The sequence below is a fragment of the Homalodisca vitripennis genome, chromosome 2 (assembly GCF_021130785.1).
Source record: "Homalodisca vitripennis isolate AUS2020 chromosome 2, UT_GWSS_2.1, whole genome shotgun sequence".
NCBI classification, from domain to species: Eukaryota; Metazoa; Arthropoda; class Insecta; order Hemiptera; family Cicadellidae; genus Homalodisca; species Homalodisca vitripennis.
In genome coordinates, this window is record NC_060208.1 from 80,159,759 (window position 1) to 80,179,840 (window position 20,082).

General features: G+C 36.5%; 1 protein-coding gene across 1 annotated transcript in view; it reads left to right on the forward strand.

The window, feature by feature from the left end:
* Positions 1–5,375: 5,375 nt before the first annotated feature.
* Positions 5,376–20,082, forward strand: part of LOC124354240 (NFX1-type zinc finger-containing protein 1-like) — a 53,279-nt gene continuing 38,572 nt past the window's right edge. Inside the window, exons 1-2 of the mRNA XM_046804550.1 lie at positions 5,376–5,511; positions 18,165–19,810. Of these exons, the coding sequence (XP_046660506.1) occupies positions 18,646–19,810 (1,165 nt within the window). The 5' untranslated portion in view covers positions 5,376–5,511; positions 18,165–18,645. The remainder of the gene's footprint in view (positions 5,512–18,164; positions 19,811–20,082) is intronic.

The following is a 20,082-nucleotide window of genomic DNA, read 5'->3' on the forward strand; positions in this document are numbered from 1 at the left end:
GGGAAGAAATACAAGACTTAACAGAAAACGATTTTGTGAATAAGATTAAAGCTGCGTTTACACAAAGTCTTCCAATAAGTTTTCTAAAAGTTGCGACAATTTGTTACTTTTTCTACAAAATACAGCAATTTTTCTGTCTTCCACGTGTGGACAGACATCTCCCACTAAATTTTGGTTTCAGGCTGAGTTTCGGTAAGGTCAAAGAAAGTTGGCAACTAAAAGTGGAAGATCTTTTGCTGCGCGCCTTGCGCAAGCAACTTGGAAGAAACTAGTTGAGAACTGCCCCCTCCTTGCCACGCGCCTAGGATGAGAGTTGGCACTACCATCAAAATATCATAAACATAATAATATAGGGCTAAATGACAATTTCTTATACTCGTATATAAAATTATAACGTTCAGTTTGTACTCGGCTTTAACAACTGTTGAATATTTTATAAGCGATGTTTACTGACTAATTACCTTGATATTATCCATCAGCACTTCTATCAAGGCATTACAAGCTTCAATCACAAACAGTGAAATGGTTGATTTTGATATTAAAAAAATAACCGAGACTCGTGTACGAATCACCAGTAACCATAAAACATAATGTAACTGCTAGTTGTCCTTGGACAGGTGCTTTCCTGCAGTTTGTGTCACGTTTCTTGATTTTAAAATGTCTAATCATCAAAATCAAATACTCAGTCACTCACTACTGGTAATTCTCACTCTCCTGCCGCACCTCAGCTCACCAATACACAGATCGACGTCATCTTCTCGGAGATCAGCTATCATGTCACTGCCACTGTACCTATCCCTAGCTTTCAACGGGGATCTCACCCAACATCTTCGGGGACCTCTTGTACAGTGGCTGGCATGATGACACAAGCAGCCGCGACAATAATTGCGTCTTCTTCGTCCGACATCCTTGACACCACTGCCTAAACCTTTAGCGCCAATTCTTTGGCAACAAGTTTTCCGCTTGTTGCTCTAAATTTGATACGAGCAATTTTTAACTCTCTACGACAATCTTTTGTCATCTTTGGTAAAAACGTAGCTTAAGAGAAGAATGAACATTGCATGCCAAAACGCGAATCAGTCAATTGAAATTTTAAAAGAAAATAGTAAAAGATGAAACGTTAGTTAAGAAAGCCATAGAAAATTATTTTCAAATATACGATTTAGTCCTTTTACACTGCTTTCAAGTTAAAAGAGATATAAGTAAAAAAATATATACATGCCATAGACAAAAATCTAGAAATCTAGAAGAAAATGGAATACCATATTGAAAGTAAAATATATATGATGAAACTCTGAAAATTAAAAATATACCTTTGGGGACTACATGGACTGAATCACAAACAGGCACAGGATGTTATAAAGAATGCAAAACTAAAAGTCATTGTATGAAATCATAGGCACAAAACCTAAACCCTCAAACAAAAAGAGAAGAGGATTTTCAATACCATAGGTGTGGGACTTAAGACTACTTGGAACAATGGGAAACTGTAATATAGAATACGTTAAAAGAAAGATAAGTAAGTTACATTGGATTTAAATCAGCATAGAGTTTACAAACTATAAAGAGATCAACTCACCATTGTAAGCATACAATGTTCGATATAACATACACTTTCAGGATTTTTAGAACTAATCAGGATACGATCATAAAGACTGAAAATTATTTGGAGTAGCTACAAGAACTAATTAATAAGAAAGCAGTTAGAACAAACGAACAAATGAGATTACATTTTAAAGTTATAGAAGCTTTGCAGATAATTGACTTAATTTACAAGTATGTACATAATGTAGTAACTGATTCATATGTAAGCATCAATAATTAGCACCATTTAATAATTAATCTACCTTGCCACTTGTCACTGAACACATCATCCATGAATATTATAGTTTAATTAGAGTAAGTGCATGGTTAGTCAACAATCAAGTGTTGCAATTCTCCTTAAATGTCCCTTTAAAAAACAGAGGACGAATGTATACTCTGTATAAAATATTAAATGTACTGACTGGAACGCCAGGAGCTGAACTCGTACTTGACTCTAGGAGTACGGAGAACGTTCAACCACACATACATAGCTGTTTCAGCAGACGAGCAGAGATACCTTCCTATGACGCAGTGCGATGTCAACAACTGTACAGGAGATTCAGTGAAGACGGTCAGATTCCGTTATATGCCCCCAACGCTTAAACTTTTTTCAATGAACTTAGAACGTTATAAAACGATGTAGTTGAGTAACAGAACTAACATTCCATCAATCAACAAGCATTTCCAGGTATTGCGATCGGTATTGTTGTCGCTGTATCTTTCTCGAGAATCCCGTTTACGGCAGGCCGCGCGGCATCACATGATTATTTAAGTTTTTTTGCACGGTACATAATTGCCTTTCCATTACAATTCAATTTATATTTCTGATCAGCCCCTCTAGAATTTGATATTTTACTGATAGGTACTATCTCGAGGGATGTTTTTCTTTCGTTTCCTTCGGTGCTACCCCGCTTTTGGCCGGAGGCACTCGCATTTTGGGTGGCGGAGTGTGATCAAGAATAAAAACAAGTTTTGTGTGTTTAGTTTTTGTTTGGTAATGTTTGTTTTTGTTGAATTTTTGTGTTTGGATAAATGTAGGGGTGTGGTCGATATAATACGTAAGTACCCTTTTTTCTTAGCTAGTAACCAATTGTAATTCATTATAATCATCCGTAAATGAAAAATTAGCGTTGGGGGCATAATGTTAGTTCTGTTACTCAACTACATCGTTTTATAACGTTCTAAGTTCATTGAAAAAAGTTTAAGCGTTGGGGGCATATAACGGAATCTGACCGTGAAGACATATTTAGACCCAACGTTGTGAATTACTTCGGTGATTGTCAAGATACTTATGAGACCGCCTACCTCAGAAATATTGAACCACCTAAAGACGTTTGTGACACTCGTATACTAAGTTGTAACTTCAATCTGGACTGATATTCCTAATACAGACCGATGGATTTTTGTTCTATCTTGAGAATAAATCATGACGTTCACCTGCTCTGGATCCTAGGAATTGCCGGGGCACGACGTAACCGAATATGTTCAGGAAACAGGCCTGTTGAGTGATACTATTAACCAAATGTAACATGATTGGTTTATCGTTCCGTGTATATTGTCAGATTGTATATTATGTAAGTATAATTAGAACCCCTAAAATCAGAACAGAATTTTAACTTTAGCATTAACCCATATGATATTGTAGCCAAAACATTGAAAAATGCAAAAGCTGGTGTGATATTTCTATTCTCATCTCTATCTGACCTTAATTAACACTCTTAGCATCAGACTCGGTGAACTAGACTCCGTTATCAACAAGTAGGCTACTAACCAAATGCCTATGTAAATAATTCTGTTTCCCTCTTATTTGTGTTAGTAACTTTTATTCGAATTGTTTATTATTTTAACCTTGCAGAATTTGTAAAGTTAACAATAAAACTATACCTACTAGTAGCTTTCACAAAACACTGGAGAAAATACAAAATTAGAAGTAGAATTATATGAAGTTCCTTTAGAAGACGGAATGAAACTATCTATAAAAAAGAATAGATCGAAAAACTAATTAAGACATGTCATAGAGAATTACACCTAATTCTTTTGTAAGGACGGAGGTGTGTATTAGTAGTATCTAATTGTCGTAGTTTTATTTTACTATTGTACCGTATAGTTTATTAATATTGTATTTTAGTGGTCAAAGCGAAAGAGGTGCGTGAGAGCCGAAGCGCCACACAACTAATTGTATTATTGATCTAGCCATTATCATGAATCATAACACAAGCGGCCTAACCACTCATTGTGTGCTGTTTATTAGAGTACTTTTCAAAAAGCTTCTAGATAGATCTAGAACCTATGTCACATTAGATGAAGTAATGTAGGCATCTTAATTGTGAATAGTGGCTGTACCAACCGTAAAACTCCTCCGATGACCTAATATGATATCAGTCTCTACATACTGCACACGGGACAGAATAATTTGTGTGATGCTAGTTATTCATAGTAAACAACAGAGTTGTTATTTTTTATAAGAACTTTATTTTGTAAATTATATTAGTGAATAATCATAACAATAAATCCAATTTGAAACCGTTGTGCCGCGCATCTCGCAACATTACTTATTGCATTTATTACGACAAAATAAAGTGTTCTTGATACTCATTTTCAGACGCAAAGCTCAATTCAGTTTTTGTTTTTGACTTAGTTTGTATTCTACAAATTAAGAATTGGATTCAGACAATCAACTTTATTTGTATAAGGACTGCTAGAGCTTGAGCTTTTAAAAATAGAAAAATATTATTTATAATTATAAATAAAATGATTTGAGGGGCTACTACTTATTTAAAATGCAATGTTTTGATAGAGTAGAAAGCCTGCCTAATAGTGTAATTATTAGGACTGACTTGAGTGCAAGTAAATTTTTTTCAGCTGACAGAATAGCATAGTACATTTCACAGTTCACAGTCATTACATAAATTAATATTTCAAACCTCAAAAATGATTCCATTCCATCCAACGGTTAAAGAAAGTACTTTCCAGGCCCCCTATCTTTTATAAATATAGGCTTTGATTTTTAACCATTTTACGTCACTGTTCTCTGTCTTGTCTTGGCTTTATATATTTATATAAATCTCAATAAAGTTACATTACGTTGCTTGTTAGTTACAGTTAAGGAAGTATTAGGAATTTTTGGAAGGATTGTTGTATAGGAAATTTGCGCGGAAATACTAAACAGGAGGACAGGAACTTGCTCATCTAGTTAGTTAGTTCTAAGCAGAAGACCTAATACATATAAAATAATAATTGTGACGTCTATACCGTACGTGTAAAAGTCTTGCACTATTATTTAGCGCAATAACCCGTTTCATGTATTAAACTCAATTACTGCACCATCTATTTTTCATGGAAATGTGTAAATACTCATTTCAACTTCACAAATCATCTGTTTAATATGTGTGTTAAGATATTATAGAAATGCTGAATTGAAGAAGTGTAGAGAACGTTTTTCTATTTCTTGGTTAATGATGCAAACTCTGGAGTTAGATAAGTCCAACCATTAAATATGCACATTAGTTGGATGTTTTTAATTAGACAAGGAACAAAATTATTTAACTCATAATGTGTCCTCTAGGTCTTGGGTTTAAATGGATGGTATAGTATAGTTTGGCGTTTTGTGATACGGTTGTAAACTGATTAGTCTACACGTGATAGTTAATTACCACTATACTAATAAATAATACTCGTGCACACTATACCGCACACCCCACTTCGATTATATTTGAGTAAACGTAAGCATGGTATCATTATATCGATGTTCGTGACTCAGCGAACAATTTATGAGTCATCATTATGACGTGACTTGTTAGCGTGTGTCATTTGAGTTGGAATGTGAGGAAGAGGAACGTTGTTACCACACCACAGTCAGTTTCAGTGTCTGGTTTCAAGGTCAGGTAGACCTGAATAGCTGCATACATCGTAATTCGTAGTGCACAGGTAAGACATTATGCCTGTTTCACTATAATTGTCATATTTATTAAGTCGATGCTTATTTTAAGACTTAGGTCTTAACAATGTAAATTGATTGAAATGTTAAAAATGAAAATAGAACAATGTTCTCTCTAATTTCGTGTCTTGCATTGAAAGCTGACAAAACCGTAATGCTGAATGATTTTTAGGTGTATCAGAATATGTCAAGTAGGTACAGTTTTTATGTGGATCAAACATTAAAACATTACAGTGTTTGGTATTTATTTACAATACCGTGACCATGGAAAATGGACTTTTTTCATGGTTGGGCATTTATAGCCTAGTATTATTATCACAGGTGCATATAAACTGGGGGGAAAGAATATTATTGTATTATATTGATGCCTTTCGGGCATTATTGCGTTAAGGAGCAGGGGCATCACGTGATCTGGGATTCGACTTTTGCAAGCTAGAGTTAATTTTTTTTCTAAAAGAGCAAGCAGTGCGCAGCACTGCGCAGCGGGCAGGAATCGTTGACAGGATTAACGTACTAGTCACTATCATTTCAGTAACTTATCACTTACCTTAATGTTCATTGTAGTACTTTCCACATCGAACTCTGAAGTCCCCAAATTCGTTTACAACGAGTTCGTTGCCACACTTCCTATTACCACAACGCCTAGTCCGGTTATAAGCCCCGTGGTTTACATAAAATTGCAAAACTCCATACTCGTCTTTACGAACTGCTTCCACGTAAGATAACGAACATCCAACACAAAGGTGTGCCATTACCACTACTGAACTAGGAGGTTAAGAATAGACACGGAGGAACAAAATAGTTCAAAATGGCGTCCCTTCTTTATTTGAGAGAGCCGCGGAGCTATACGAAACTGTCCAATAAGGAGGTTTTAAGAATATACACGGAGGAACAAAATAGTTCAAAATGGCGTCCCTTCTTTAATTTAAGAGAGCCGCGGAGTAATACCAAACTGTCAAATATGGATAGTGTTGCCAGAGGTACTGTCAAAAACAGAGTTTTCAGAGAATTTCAAAAAGTCGTAACTCCTTTGATTTTCGTTGCCGACGAATTTTTTCTTCACTATTGTTTTCAGGAAAAAATTGTAGTTTTCAGGAAAAAAATGAACATACCTTTCCATGGTCACGGTATTGTAAATTGATACCCAGTGTTTAATCAAACCCAAAAAATTCTGACAAATCATCACTTGGAACAATTAAAAAAATTACACACAAAATTCTTAAAATGAAAATTACGACAGTTTCATCACAATCAGAATGTGTACTTAATTGTGAAGCAATATAATAAGTGGCCATGGCCAAAAGTGATAATATAATAAGTTTTAGCAAGGATTAGTCAAATCCCTCCGAATTTATGGCCATTTTGTTAAAACATCTGAACGAATCTTCACTGCCCTAAGATTAAACATTATACAAATACTATAGTGGGGCCAGGTCCGCCTATTACTTATAGGCAGATAAAAAGTATTGTAGACTGACAGTTTTACCCTAGTGAGATGTTTTCTTGTCTTCTACAGTATTGTGTGTGGGTGGCATTATGTTTAGCCTATATACAGACCATGGAAGGTTGGTTGTAACTGTCTTCTGCACCAGAGTAAATAGGAAATTTTTTTAGATAGTATTAAGTGACACAATCAGCACTTTTATCATACTGTTGTATCAACCTACATACTTTGATGAATGAAATATATATTTATATAAATATTTAACTACTGCTGATTAACTATTTCAGAATCAGCAAAGATAATGATGTGACAAAACAGAGCTCATGAGTGTGGCATTGAGTGATAAAATATTACTAAAATAATCATTTTCACTTATCTCTAAACTAACTAAATGTTAAAAGAGATTAAAGAATGCACTAAGAATACATTGGACCTTGTTAAATCCGTAGAAAACCACATAACTTAAAGGCTTGTTTTATCTGGTTCCTATCTCGTAGTCCATTGTAGTATAATGTCAAGTAAATATTAGGATTAAATATGGCTAAAATGTGTTAAATATTTCTTGTTTTAAAAATAGAAATGTCATAAGTTAAGTTTTAGCTGATTTTAAGGTGGAAATATATGTTTAAAATATAATACACAAAATTATATTTTGGGCACTTTTGTGATGGTTAATAACCTTTTTGTAAAATAAGTCTCGCAAAGGTAACTCTAAGCAATTATTGGGTCAACTTCAATTTCTTTCATATTTTTACAACCAGTCCCTAGGATATAAGAAACTTTTAATTCTTTGCTTATATACATATCCTTTTTGAAAACGACAATATTAGTCGAAATATTAAAGGATTTTGTGAAGTCTTTTTCTTTTATTGTTAATAATTTTACATTTCAGCAAATATTAAGTATGCAGTAAAAGTTTAAGTACCTAAAATCACCATATAAAAATCAAGTAACTCTTTTAGTAACACAGAGTTTGCTGACAGTTAAAAAAAGTTACAACTAAAAAACCCAATTTTCTATACGTTCCTTTGAAATGGTATGACAACAAAATTATTACCTATTATCAACCCGACAGGTCAAGTCTTAGAATGGTGTTGTCTCTATGTAAAAAGAGGTAAAGAAAGTCTTATTTCTACCAGGAGAAATTATGACTAAGAAACCCTCTTTGGCACTTAACCTGGGCTGTAACTGTGCAATAACTCTTGAAAAAGATCCTTGAAACTTGGTACGTATGTTCCTTTTGACCAAGGAAGAACTATTGATTTCGAGGTCAAAAGGTCAAATGGCTAATTTACAGAGGGAATTTACAGGCAGTAAGCCAGCATTCTACTGGTTCCTTTGATATTCTGTTGTATAGGTGTATTATTTCTTATTAACTACTTATAATTTATGTTATTTAGTATAATACTCAGTTACTAAATAATTGTGCGGTATAAAACGCAGTGGCTAGGCAATCTGTATTGGATCACTGACCCAGCCATGCTTTGTCAGCATTGTCAGCTAGCTGATGTGCTGCTTTATTCAGATGGCAATCATTTCCAGTCAACCAATTAATTTACGTTGTTTTATCAAATAAGTTGAGTATTTTTTACAATAAATGATCAAAGACACATCAAACCATGTATTTTGCATTCACTATTTTTTTATCAGTAGATGGAATGAAGGAATAGCCAAATCATGTTTATAAAACTTATTATTCATTATAAAATTGAAAGAATGAAACAGCCTGACCTCATCTTGAATTTTCTGCCAGTAGAAAAAAGGAATTGGCCAAATCTCGATTTAAAACTGTCTCTATCTTGTTTTCTTATTATAAAATTAAGAGAACGAAACATCTCAACTTATCTTCAATGTTTTATTTGAATATAGAGAGTAGACCTCAATCTACTAAAAACCCACATCTTGTTCAAGATTCACACATACCTGGAAAGTTTGGGAACGTCAACGACTTTGAAAAAAGGCCAGGGAACACCTTTAAAGGTCTCAGAAGTTAGGAAAATAGAAAAGATTAGAAAAATAAAATTAAGGAAAGTTTCAAAAATATGTTAATTTTTGCTTTTGTAAAGATTTCCATGGTAAAAATCAAAACTTGTTTAGATTAAAAAGTTGAGGAATTGACTGAAATATGAGAAAAAGTTCAAATTGTTTATTTAGATTTAGTGTACCTATGCAGTCATGGTCACATCAAGAGAATTATCACTTGTATACTGCAATACAAATTTAAGTATATGATGTATGCCTTTTCCATAAATAGTTATATAGAGTGGTTCGAAAAGAGCATCTGTTTTGATATATCAAAGAAAGAAGTTTATTTTATAAAAAAAAACAAGCAAAATATTTAAACATGTTCATCTACCTTCCCATTTCATGTATGAAAAATTGTTTCAGACATATGACGCCTACTGTGCTGGCATGCAAGAACTCTCTACAAAATTCCCTATCAAGATTAGTCACAACAAGCAATTTTGACAGCCAGGGGAGATCAATACTTTAGAAAGGAGAACATACCATCAACTAACAGACCATTTAATGTTTTAAATTATGTAAAAAGATTTCTAAAGAGACAACCAAAATGAGATTTCTGGTTCTCTGTATTGTACAGGATGGCGCGTATCTCAGTTTCCCTAGAAGAGAAATTTAAAGGCCTTACAGGTTAATTGAATAAAGCACTTTTAGGCAAGAAAACAAATTCATCATATGAAATTACTTACACATTACCATAAAATGTTATAGCAGTTGTAGGAAATGTTCACCTTGATTTTGTAAACACTTCATACAATGGCTGAGAACCGAATCACAAATTTTTAGCAGTAAAGGTTTATTGTTATTAAGAAGTTCAAATGTATTTCTAATTAGGTTTCTGAGTTCGTCAATATCTTGCGGTTTTGAAGCATACACAGTCTGCTTAATAATACCCCACAGTGAAAAATCACATGGAGTCAGGTCTGGCGAGTGCGCAGGCCAGTCGATTGTAGCACGGTAATCAATCCATTCATTACATGTGTTATTCAAAAAGTCTCGAACTTGTATACCGATTTTTTTTCTTTTTTTTCTTTTTTTCCCCTTGGGGCGGCCTACTGCCATGCACTTAAGCCTCAAGGGCTTTTTACGCACCCCGGAAACACCATGAGGCCTACCAGTCTACAACTTCAGCAGTCAACAAACCGCCGAAAACAACCAATCAAGTCCTCCTGGGAAAATTCACCACCCCTGTCCAAGCTACCAAAGATGGCATACCGCTCTCTTGCTATTGCAGGGCAATCAAAGAGCAGGTGCTCAGCAGTCTCCTCCTGCTCATTACACCTTTCACAGAGCGGATCCTCCTGAAGGATGCCAACTCTGTGTAGATGCTTCTTCAGGTGACCATGCCCCGTAATGAGACCAATGACCTTAGAAGACATTGATCTGTTTAATGAGAGAAGGTCCGAAGCCACCTTGGAGGAAGGTGACTGTAATACCATTCTACTCACTCTCAAACCCGGATGCAACCTCCACCTTCTCCCATGCTCCGCGCGAATCCATTTCGAGACAACCCTAGAGGATTCACACCTTGGAACACCACAGAACGGTTGAGGGCCCGTCATAATTGTTGCTGAGCCCTGGTTGGCCAGGGCATCAGCTCTTTCGTTCCCAAGAATCCCCTCATGACCAGGAACCCAACAAACGGTTACATTGTTGATTCTGGCAAGGGAGGAAACGGTCTGATAGCAATCCCAAACCAGTTTGGATTTGATTGCGCAAGAATCCAGCGCCATCAGCGCTGCCTGACTGTCCGTGAAAATGTTAATCGTCTTGCCCCTATATCGCAGACGAAGATTCTCACGAGCACATTCCATAATGGCTGCGACCTCCGCTTGAAAGACTGTCGGATACGGACCCATAGGAACCACCAGCTCCCTACATGGTCTCACTCCCAGAATTCCAGCGCCTGTGCCGCTTTTTGTTTTGGAGCCGTCTGCGTACCATTCGAGCTCCGCTGGTGGAAGAGGTTTCTTCCCCTCTGACCAATCATCCCTTGAGGGTAAAATAATCCTAAAGGGTTTGTCAAAGGAAAACTTTTGTGGCATCTGATCAGAGATCATGTGCAAAACATCCTCCTGTATCAGAGTGCTAATTCTGCAGTGCCCACCGCTGCAGCCCGACCAGAGTCCCATCTGCTGAAGACAGTAGGCACTCCTCCTGGCCATAGCTCGAATGACAATGTCCAGGGGGGCGAGATTAAGACAACAGTCCAGAGATGCGCCTGGCGCACTAGGAAAAGCCCCAGTGATAGCGAGGCAGGCCATCCTTTGGATACCCGCCAGACGTGCTACCACCGTCTTGGCTTCCGTTTTTGGCCACCATACGACAGTTCCGTACATTAGTGCAGGTCTGACCACGGAAACATAAAGCCAGTACAAGAGCCTCGGCTTCAGTCCCCAAGGCCCACCTATCACACGTCTGCATTGCATTAGAGACAACTTACCCCTGGCAATGACCTTTTCTAGATGAGGTCCCCAGTTTAGAACCCTATCTAGGATCACGCCCAGGTACTTGACCTCAGGCTTCAGCTCAACGGGTGAGCCTTTAAATAGAAAGGGACCAACGCCCTCCATCTGTCGCCTCCTGGTAAAGGCAACCACAGCAGCCTTGGTGGGATTGACGGTGAGGCCAACCTTATCACACCAGTTTCCCACCATGTTCAGAGCAGCATTGGTCAGTTCCGTGATTGTTGTGTTGAACTTGCCACTCACAAGAATCACAATATCATCTGCGTACCCTTGTGCAAAGACACCGCTGCTATTCAAAGAATTTAGCAGGTCATCCACAACCAGGTTCCATAGAAGAGGAGAGAGGACGCCGCCTTGCGGACAGCCCCTCGTAGCCTTCGCACTAACACTTGCTCCCATGAGGGTTGTAACAACAACCCTGTCCGCGAGCAAGGCCCCTATCCAGTCACACACCTGACCATCAACGCCACGTCCCGAGACCGCATTGATAATCGCCTGAGTGGCTGTATTATCAAAGGCACCTTCAATGTCTAAAAAGACTCCTATGGCTACCTCTTTTGCCGCCAGCGTCTTCTCAATCCTGCATACCAATTGATGCAGGGCCGAGTCGCATGACTTTCCTGGAGTGTAGGCATGCTGGTTAGGATGCAAAGGTCGCTCCAGAAGAGCTCCCTCCTAAACAAACCTGGCAACCATTTTCTCCATGGTTTTGAGAAGGAAGGAGGACAGGCATATCGGCCTGAAAGACTTCGGCCGATCCATGCCCGCCCTCCCCTGCTTCGGTATGAACACCACTCTGGACACTCTCCAGGATAGTGGGATGTACCTGAGAGCCACGGAGGCTCTGAACAGTCTGCACAGCTGTGGAAGGAGAATATCCAATCCCCGCTGCAAGCAAACCGGTCTCACCCCGTCGCCCCCAGGAGCCTTGTAAGGACTGAATGAGTTAATAGCCCACTCAATCCTACTGAAGGTAACAATACGGTGCGCCAGACTCCACTGCAAATGGGTGGCGCGACCCGCATGTCTCCCCTCACTTTCGGGTGGTTGTTCACCCTCATGAACAATACAGTCCGGGAAGTGTGTTCCCATCATAACTTTCAGAACTCCTTCCGGCTCAGTAATGTAAACACCTTGATCGTCCTTGAGACTACCAAGCGGCGAGATGGGATTCTTTGCCAATAGCTTTTGCAACCTTGCACAGCCCTGCACACTGTCAATATCGGTGCAGAGCTTCTTCCAGGCTAACCTCTTAGCCGTACGAACCTTGCGGTTGTACAGTGCAAGAGCCTCATGGTAGGTGTCCCAAGTGCCCAAAGTTTTGGCTCTCCTGAATAGAGCCCTGACCCTCTTCCTCAAAGAGGCCAGTTCAGAGCTCCACCAGGCTACCTTTGATCTGTTTTTGTTGATAACCGGGCAGTTGAGATCGAAGGAGCCGACAATCGCAGAAGTTAGACCGTCAGCAGATTCGTCAAGCTGCGCCGCGCTGTGAATCCGTTTCCCATTAGTGGAATCAGAATCCAGCCGTGCCCTGAGGTTTTCCTTGCTACCGAATTTGCTGGGGCACCATCTTGTTGCCAGATGAGCGAATGAATAATGAAAACAGGATTGTTTCTGAGCTCGGGAACTACAAACTTCTTGTAGCAACATTTCCTTGAAGAAAATAAGGACCAATCAGTGCAGTACTCGAAATTCCTCCCCATACCATAACACCAGGTACATTGAGTTTTGCGTGGATTACGTTATGAGGATTTACATCCGACCAATACATGCAGTTATGCCAATTAACGTGTCCATTTATTTTTAAACATGCATCATCACACTACAAAATTGATTGCAAGAAATTTGGATCAGCCCCTGAGCGGATAATCATTGTCTCACCAATCGCCTATCGGAATCATCTTTGTGAAGCGCTTGGAGTAAAGATGAACAGTATGGCTTAAATTTTAATTATTTTGACATTCTTTGCACACTTTTTGATATTTCTAGTTCAGCAGATGCCTTACGAGTCGATTTACCAAGGCTGACTATAAAAGCTTGAGCAACTGTCTGCAGGTTTTCTTCGTTGCAAATTGATCGTGGACAATCACACTTCGGAGCATTTAAAATACTTCCTCTGTTTTAAAATTTCTTATTTAACTTCCACATATATCGTCGAGTGGGTATCGCTACACCTGGATATTTACCACTAAATTCTTAAATTTAAAGCAGTATTTTTTATTATGCTTCCGCCACAACTGAAGGATTTAAACTCGTTGTTGGGTTGTAAACATTTAAAAAACACACACAGACAAATAACAGATAGAAAGAGTGTCACTTTACACTAGTCACTGGAACGGACAACAATAAACTTACTCCGTGTTGCTGCCAACTTAACATTGTTCCCAACCTATCCAAACAAAATATCCCAATTTTTGGGGAAACTGACATATGCGACACCCTGTATACTTGGTGGGAATGGCATGGTCTTAATATTGAAGTCATTGTTATTACTTCCACAACATTTGATTTCACTTTCTGATTCTATTTGAGAGTCAGAAATCTATGCTAACCAAACCAAATTGAAAAATTTATGTTATAATGTTAAATTAAATTTATTTAACATGCTGAAGTATTCCTCAGGTGTTTCCAGTATACTGTTGATCTCCACTTCTTGTGGACACGATCTTGCAGACAATTCACAGCGGAACCAAGCGATTTATATCTGAGTCTTCAAGATCTTGTTTTCTTTCTTCACAGCCTTGATGTCCTTCAGGTCCTCCACGAGAGACCTGAACTTTATCAACTTTATCTGAAAGAAAATTTTATGGATTTGGTTTTTACAGCAAACTCACAGCGATATTTTTTAATTTTCTCAAAAGCATTACTTTTAAAACTGTCGAGCAAGTTATTTCAGAAGTCTTTCAAAACGGTTATACTCCGTTTAGCTTTTACTTCCCTAGTTAGAGGTAGCCCGGTTTACATTTCCACACTTTGGAGTACGTTTTCTTGTATTCAGTCTCATCTTTAACACAGTTTACTTGAATACCACATTTATATTCACCATTGGAAGTAATTGTCTTTTAGACTTCTTGCTGTAAATGTCGGAGTTACACATATCACAGATTCATGGCATTCTCACGGTTTCAACAAATGAAACAGTTTTTAAAATTACCAAAACGATTGCTTAAAATTATAACTTAACATACAAGGAGCACGTACTTAAACATAGGAGTAGAGTGACTTACGTCATCAGCTCGACTACCTGGACTGGACAATGGTGGTCCAGTGAGGACAGTAACTTTGGCAAAGACCACATCTGAATAGTTGATTTATTTTGGTTTTAAGGTTTTATTATTGTAGAGAAATATTTATAATAAATATATTTCATATTTGGCATTAATAGTTCATTTTATTGTAATAAAGTATATTAAACTGTTTTAAAATCCGCTGATTCTTTCATTATAATTGTAAAATTTTAAATCTAAAATGTCACATTATCAAAGAGAAATATTTGACGAGTTTACATTAAAATCATCAATAAATAAGTGGTTAGTTTTCCTTTTTTAAAAAATATTCTTCAGTTTTTCATATCTGTGGCTTTGATGACATATCTATCAATCTAGTCAAACAAATCAAGGGCACTATTTAAAACCACTCACACATGTGATAAATTCATCTTTAATTACCAGCATTTTTCCTGACAGACTAAAAATAGCAAAAGTCATACCAATATTCAAAAAAGGAAAATTAGAAGAGGTATCAAGTTACAGGCCAGTTTCACTACTTCCAACCTTCTCAAAAATATATGAGCGTGTTGTTTATAACCAATTAGTACAATATCTTGAAGTTAATAAAATGTTATATAAACAACAACATGGTTTCAGAGCTGGTAGGTCAACTACCACAGCAGGTATAAATTTTATACAAAATATAATTGATGCAATAGGTAGAAAAGAAAATGTTATTGGTGTATTTTTAGGTTATTTCAAAAGCTTTCGACAGTGTCTCAGACAAACGAATGCTTAATGTTCTTAATAAACTCGGAATTAAAGGTAAAGAGATACAGTGGTTTGAATCTTAGTTAGCCAACCATTCTCAGTTTGTTGAAATAAAATATCAAACCGACAATGTTATACAAAACCATAGGTCATCACTTAGTAAAACCAATTTTGGAGTGCCGCAGGGATCCATTTTTGGTCCACTATTGTGTGTATGCTATTTGACTGGATTGCCTGCTTTGTGTAAAAACAATAGAGTTAGCATGGTCCTTTACGCTGATGATGCCAATGTACTTTTTACAGGAAAAAATTCAAACAGAAATGGAGAAAATAGCCTCAATAAAATTAACAAAAATAAAACAATTTTTGAATAACAGTAACCTATTACTAAACACTGGCAAAACCAGCTTTATCGCATTTCATACTACACAAAACCGAAACCCAATAAGCCCTAATATTTTGATAGAAGATAATACAGTTGAACAACTGACTGATACAAAATTTCTCAGATTATTAGTCGATAATAATTTGACTTGGGATCTTCATGTTAATTTTTTTTATTGTTTTAATTGTCATCCGGCCTGTACGCTCTGAGGAGAATGAGACGTTACTGTGACGTGAAAACTCTTAAAACGATTTACTTTTCATCATTTCAATCCCACATTTTATATGGCATAAGCATTTATGGTGGAACTTCAAAAAAGAACCTTGACGAAATATTAATATTACAAAAAAACTCTATAAGGATTATGCTTGGTTTAGAATTTAATCAATCGGTTAAAAATTCTTTCAAAAATTTAGAAATACCCACGGTATACGATTTATACATCATAGAAACACTTATAAATACTGCCACCAAAGCAATTAAATTTATTAATCAGGCAAGAGTGTAATCATGGATATAGTACAAGAAGTGTAGTAACTATTGAAAGGCACAATCTTTAGATATACAAAAAAGACCTCTTATGCTAAATTAAAGTTTTTTCAACATCTTCCAACAAAAATAGCTTGTGAAGTTAGTAATAGTCATTTTATATCAAAAGTTAAATCTTGTTTATTAGAAATGAACTGTTATTAAATAGAAGAGTTTTTTTTAATTAAAAAATCAGGATAACTTAACGAAATAAATTATTTATTGGCAGAACCATGTTAGCTGTATTTAATTATACAGCGTGTACATAAAGTCCTGCACGGGTATAATATTTTCTGAACGATAACAGATAAATAAACAAGATTTGGTACATCAATACTACACCTAAAAATATACTTTTTGAAGGAACTATCAGTTTTCTGTAATATCATGGGGACGTCCCGCAAGGAGTCAGAAGGAAATCTTAAATAGGAGCATAGGTCAATATGGACATCATTTTAAAGGGCTTATCTAGCAGAGTTTAATGCCGCAAACCGCACTCAAAAAGATTGATCCAGTACAAAATGGCGGCTGTTCAAAGATTTTACTTAGTTACATTTTATTAGTAGCCATAACCCCAGTAAAGCAAAACTGCAACCAAACAAATACTGCAGCTAACTACTACATTATGCTTGTCAGTTGTACAGAAGTGAATTATGACATTAGCTATCCTCAAGGGTTACAAATTTGGTCCTAATATATTGATAACGGGGAAAACCTGATAACAGTAACAATAATTAGAAATTAATGCGGTTTGCGGCATTAAACTCTGCTAGATAAGCCCTTTAAAATGATGTCCATATTGACCTATGCTCCTATTTAAGATTTCCTTCTGACTCCTTGCGGGACGTCCCCATGATATTACAGAAAACTGATAGTTCCTTCAAAAAGTATATTTTTAGGTGTAGTATTGATGTACCAAATCTTGTTTATTTATCTGTTATCGTTCAGAAAATATTATACCCGTGCACGACTTTATGTACACCCTGTATGTAATTATGTAAATACTGTAAATGACTGCACTTAAATAGTAGGTTGTGTACCTAAGTTTTTTTTAGATTTTCACCTTTTTGAAACAAGTTTGTACATGAAGAGATTAATCTGCTATTCATTAGTAAAACTATGACCTTTTAAAAACAATAATGCGTTTAAGATTTAAATATAATTTATTGGAAGGGTTTTTCACCAGCACAGAAAGCAGTCAAATCCATAGTTTTCCACAAACACAAGACAAATTTTTAAGCAACTGGAAGTAAATAAAGTTAGAAAACAGTGATTTAAAATTAAACATGCATGCATGCGTGCGTGTGTGCGTGTACGTGTGCGCGTGTGTGTGTGTGTGTGTGTGTGTGTGTGTGTGTGTGAGAGAGAGAGAGAGAGAGAGAGAGAGAGAGAGAGAGAGAGAGAAAGAGAAAGAGAGAGAGAGAGAGAGAGAGAGAGAGAGAGAGAGAGAGAGAGAGAGAGAGAGTGAGAGAGAGAGAGAGAGAGAGAGAGAGAGAGAATTTTAATTTCAAAATAACTTTGGCATGTATACAGGGGATTCAAAAAGGGTGTCAAAGACTTCTGTGGCTGATAATACTAATGATATCAAACAAAAAGTGTCATCTAAATACAGGTTGATTAATATGTCATTTAGCCGTTATCCATCATTATATTTATATTTCAACTCAACGGCTTAGGTGGATCTTCGCACTGCTTTAGCTTTCTTTAGGTTATATCCAGTGGGCACATTAAAGTTGATGCTCCAAATTGTTTTGTCTAGGAATATCAAACTGTGGAATTTAAGAATATGCTGAATGTTTATTATTATCTGTTGCAGGTTTTAAAGTTTGAAGATGGAAGATGATAGAAAGTGTTGAAAGTATACATACTATAAAACCTGGGAGATTGTGACAATAGCATTACAAAGACTTCAGTCATAAAAATGATAAATAACAGTATTAATAATAAATCTTATCAAAATCAACGAGTATTTTTCAACTCGTCTATATATCAAAATAGTCAGGAAAAACCACGTGACATATTGAGATCGTTTGATTCATCCAATACTCCCAATGAACTGTTTAATAAAAATCAATGTGTTTCATTATCTAATACAAAAAGTTTACAGAAAACAGAGACTAAATTTGGTGGCTTGGGTGATGGAAAGATCCATGAAATGAAAACTATGAGTATTTTTCCAACAGAAGAAGATTTATTGCGTGAAGCCTGTGCATTGTCATTGAATTTAAAAACTGGTCCTTACAAAGGATGTGGATCATTACTTGACTGTACAGTTCAGGCTTCTTCGCGAAAATTTTATGGCCCCTCTTCGAGAAGGAATCGCAGAATATTTTAAGGACAGTTCACTCACTAAAGAAGAAGAAGAAGAAGAAGATGAAGAAGTGGAGCCTGACGTTTTTATTTGCCATGATGTAAAAATATTAGATGCTTATTTTATTGATGGTGGTAAATTTGGCCATGAGATATATTTTTGTAATGATGAGAATTGGAAGGAGCTGTGCAAATTTGGATCCCTGCTATTGTTTACGACAAACAGCTTTCAAACTTTTTTTTCAGCAACTGTGATTGACATAACTCACATGAGATTGATGGTTCGTCTTGACCCAAAGCATTACATTCTTTATGACAGTATCTATGACTGCCAATTCACTGTAGCTATTCCAAAACTGCACTTTGAGCCATACTTTCACGTGTTGAGTGGTCTTCAGAGAATGGGACAAGAACAATTTCCCATGGAAAAATATATAATAAAGGCTCATACAACACCAAAACCACCTGCTTACATTGCAGAGCTTGGCCTTAAAACATACACAATAAATGGAAAACATTGTGTTGATATTTCACATCCTTCTTGGCCAAAGTTTGATTCGATGATGTTTAATTCATCCGAGCATCTTGCCTTCCGAGCAGCCCTAACTAATGAGTTTGTGGCAATACAAACACCACCAGGAACAGGAAAGACCATTCTGACCCTAGAAATAGTCTCTGCTCTTCTTGACAATGTGAGAATTGACACTCCCATTCTAGTAGTCTGCCATAGTAACCACGGTTTGGACCAGCTCCTGGAGGGTATATTAGAGAAGACCAAAAAAATCATCCGAATTGGTAGCAAAAGCCGGAATAAAAAATTGGAGCAGTTTAGTATAAATAAGCACCGCCCTAAACAGTACGGTTATGGTGCTCTTGCAGGGGACATGAAGAGGTTGGCTAAACAGTATGCAAACAAAAAATTACTGATTAATTATGCGATTGATGATGATGTGTCAGACATGGTATTCAATGAACGCATTAAGCAAGAGATGAGGAAAATTGAGGAGAAAATTCAAGAGTTGGAAAAAAAATTAGAGAACGCCAGACATACAGCTGACATAAGTGTTATGCGAAAAGCCAGTGTAGTTGGTATGACTACTACTGGCGCTGCCAGACTACGGCCTTGGTTAAATCAGCTCGGAGCAAAGATTGGTAAGTTTTTGTCTCTTAAATCTTTTAAGAGTGACATCACTCTTTATACTTCATAAATAGTTAAATTTAAAACATTAAAATTCACACTTGCAGGAATGGAATGTAAATTGTATGTACTATATTGTATGGTTTTGGAGGTGCATTAATAACTATCTAAATTTCACAAAAATATTTGCTTTTTATTTTTCAAATGATTTTAAAACAGTATTTGTTACAAATCTAAACTGTCTATTACAATATTTTATCCACCCCATTGGACGAATGGGTTATAT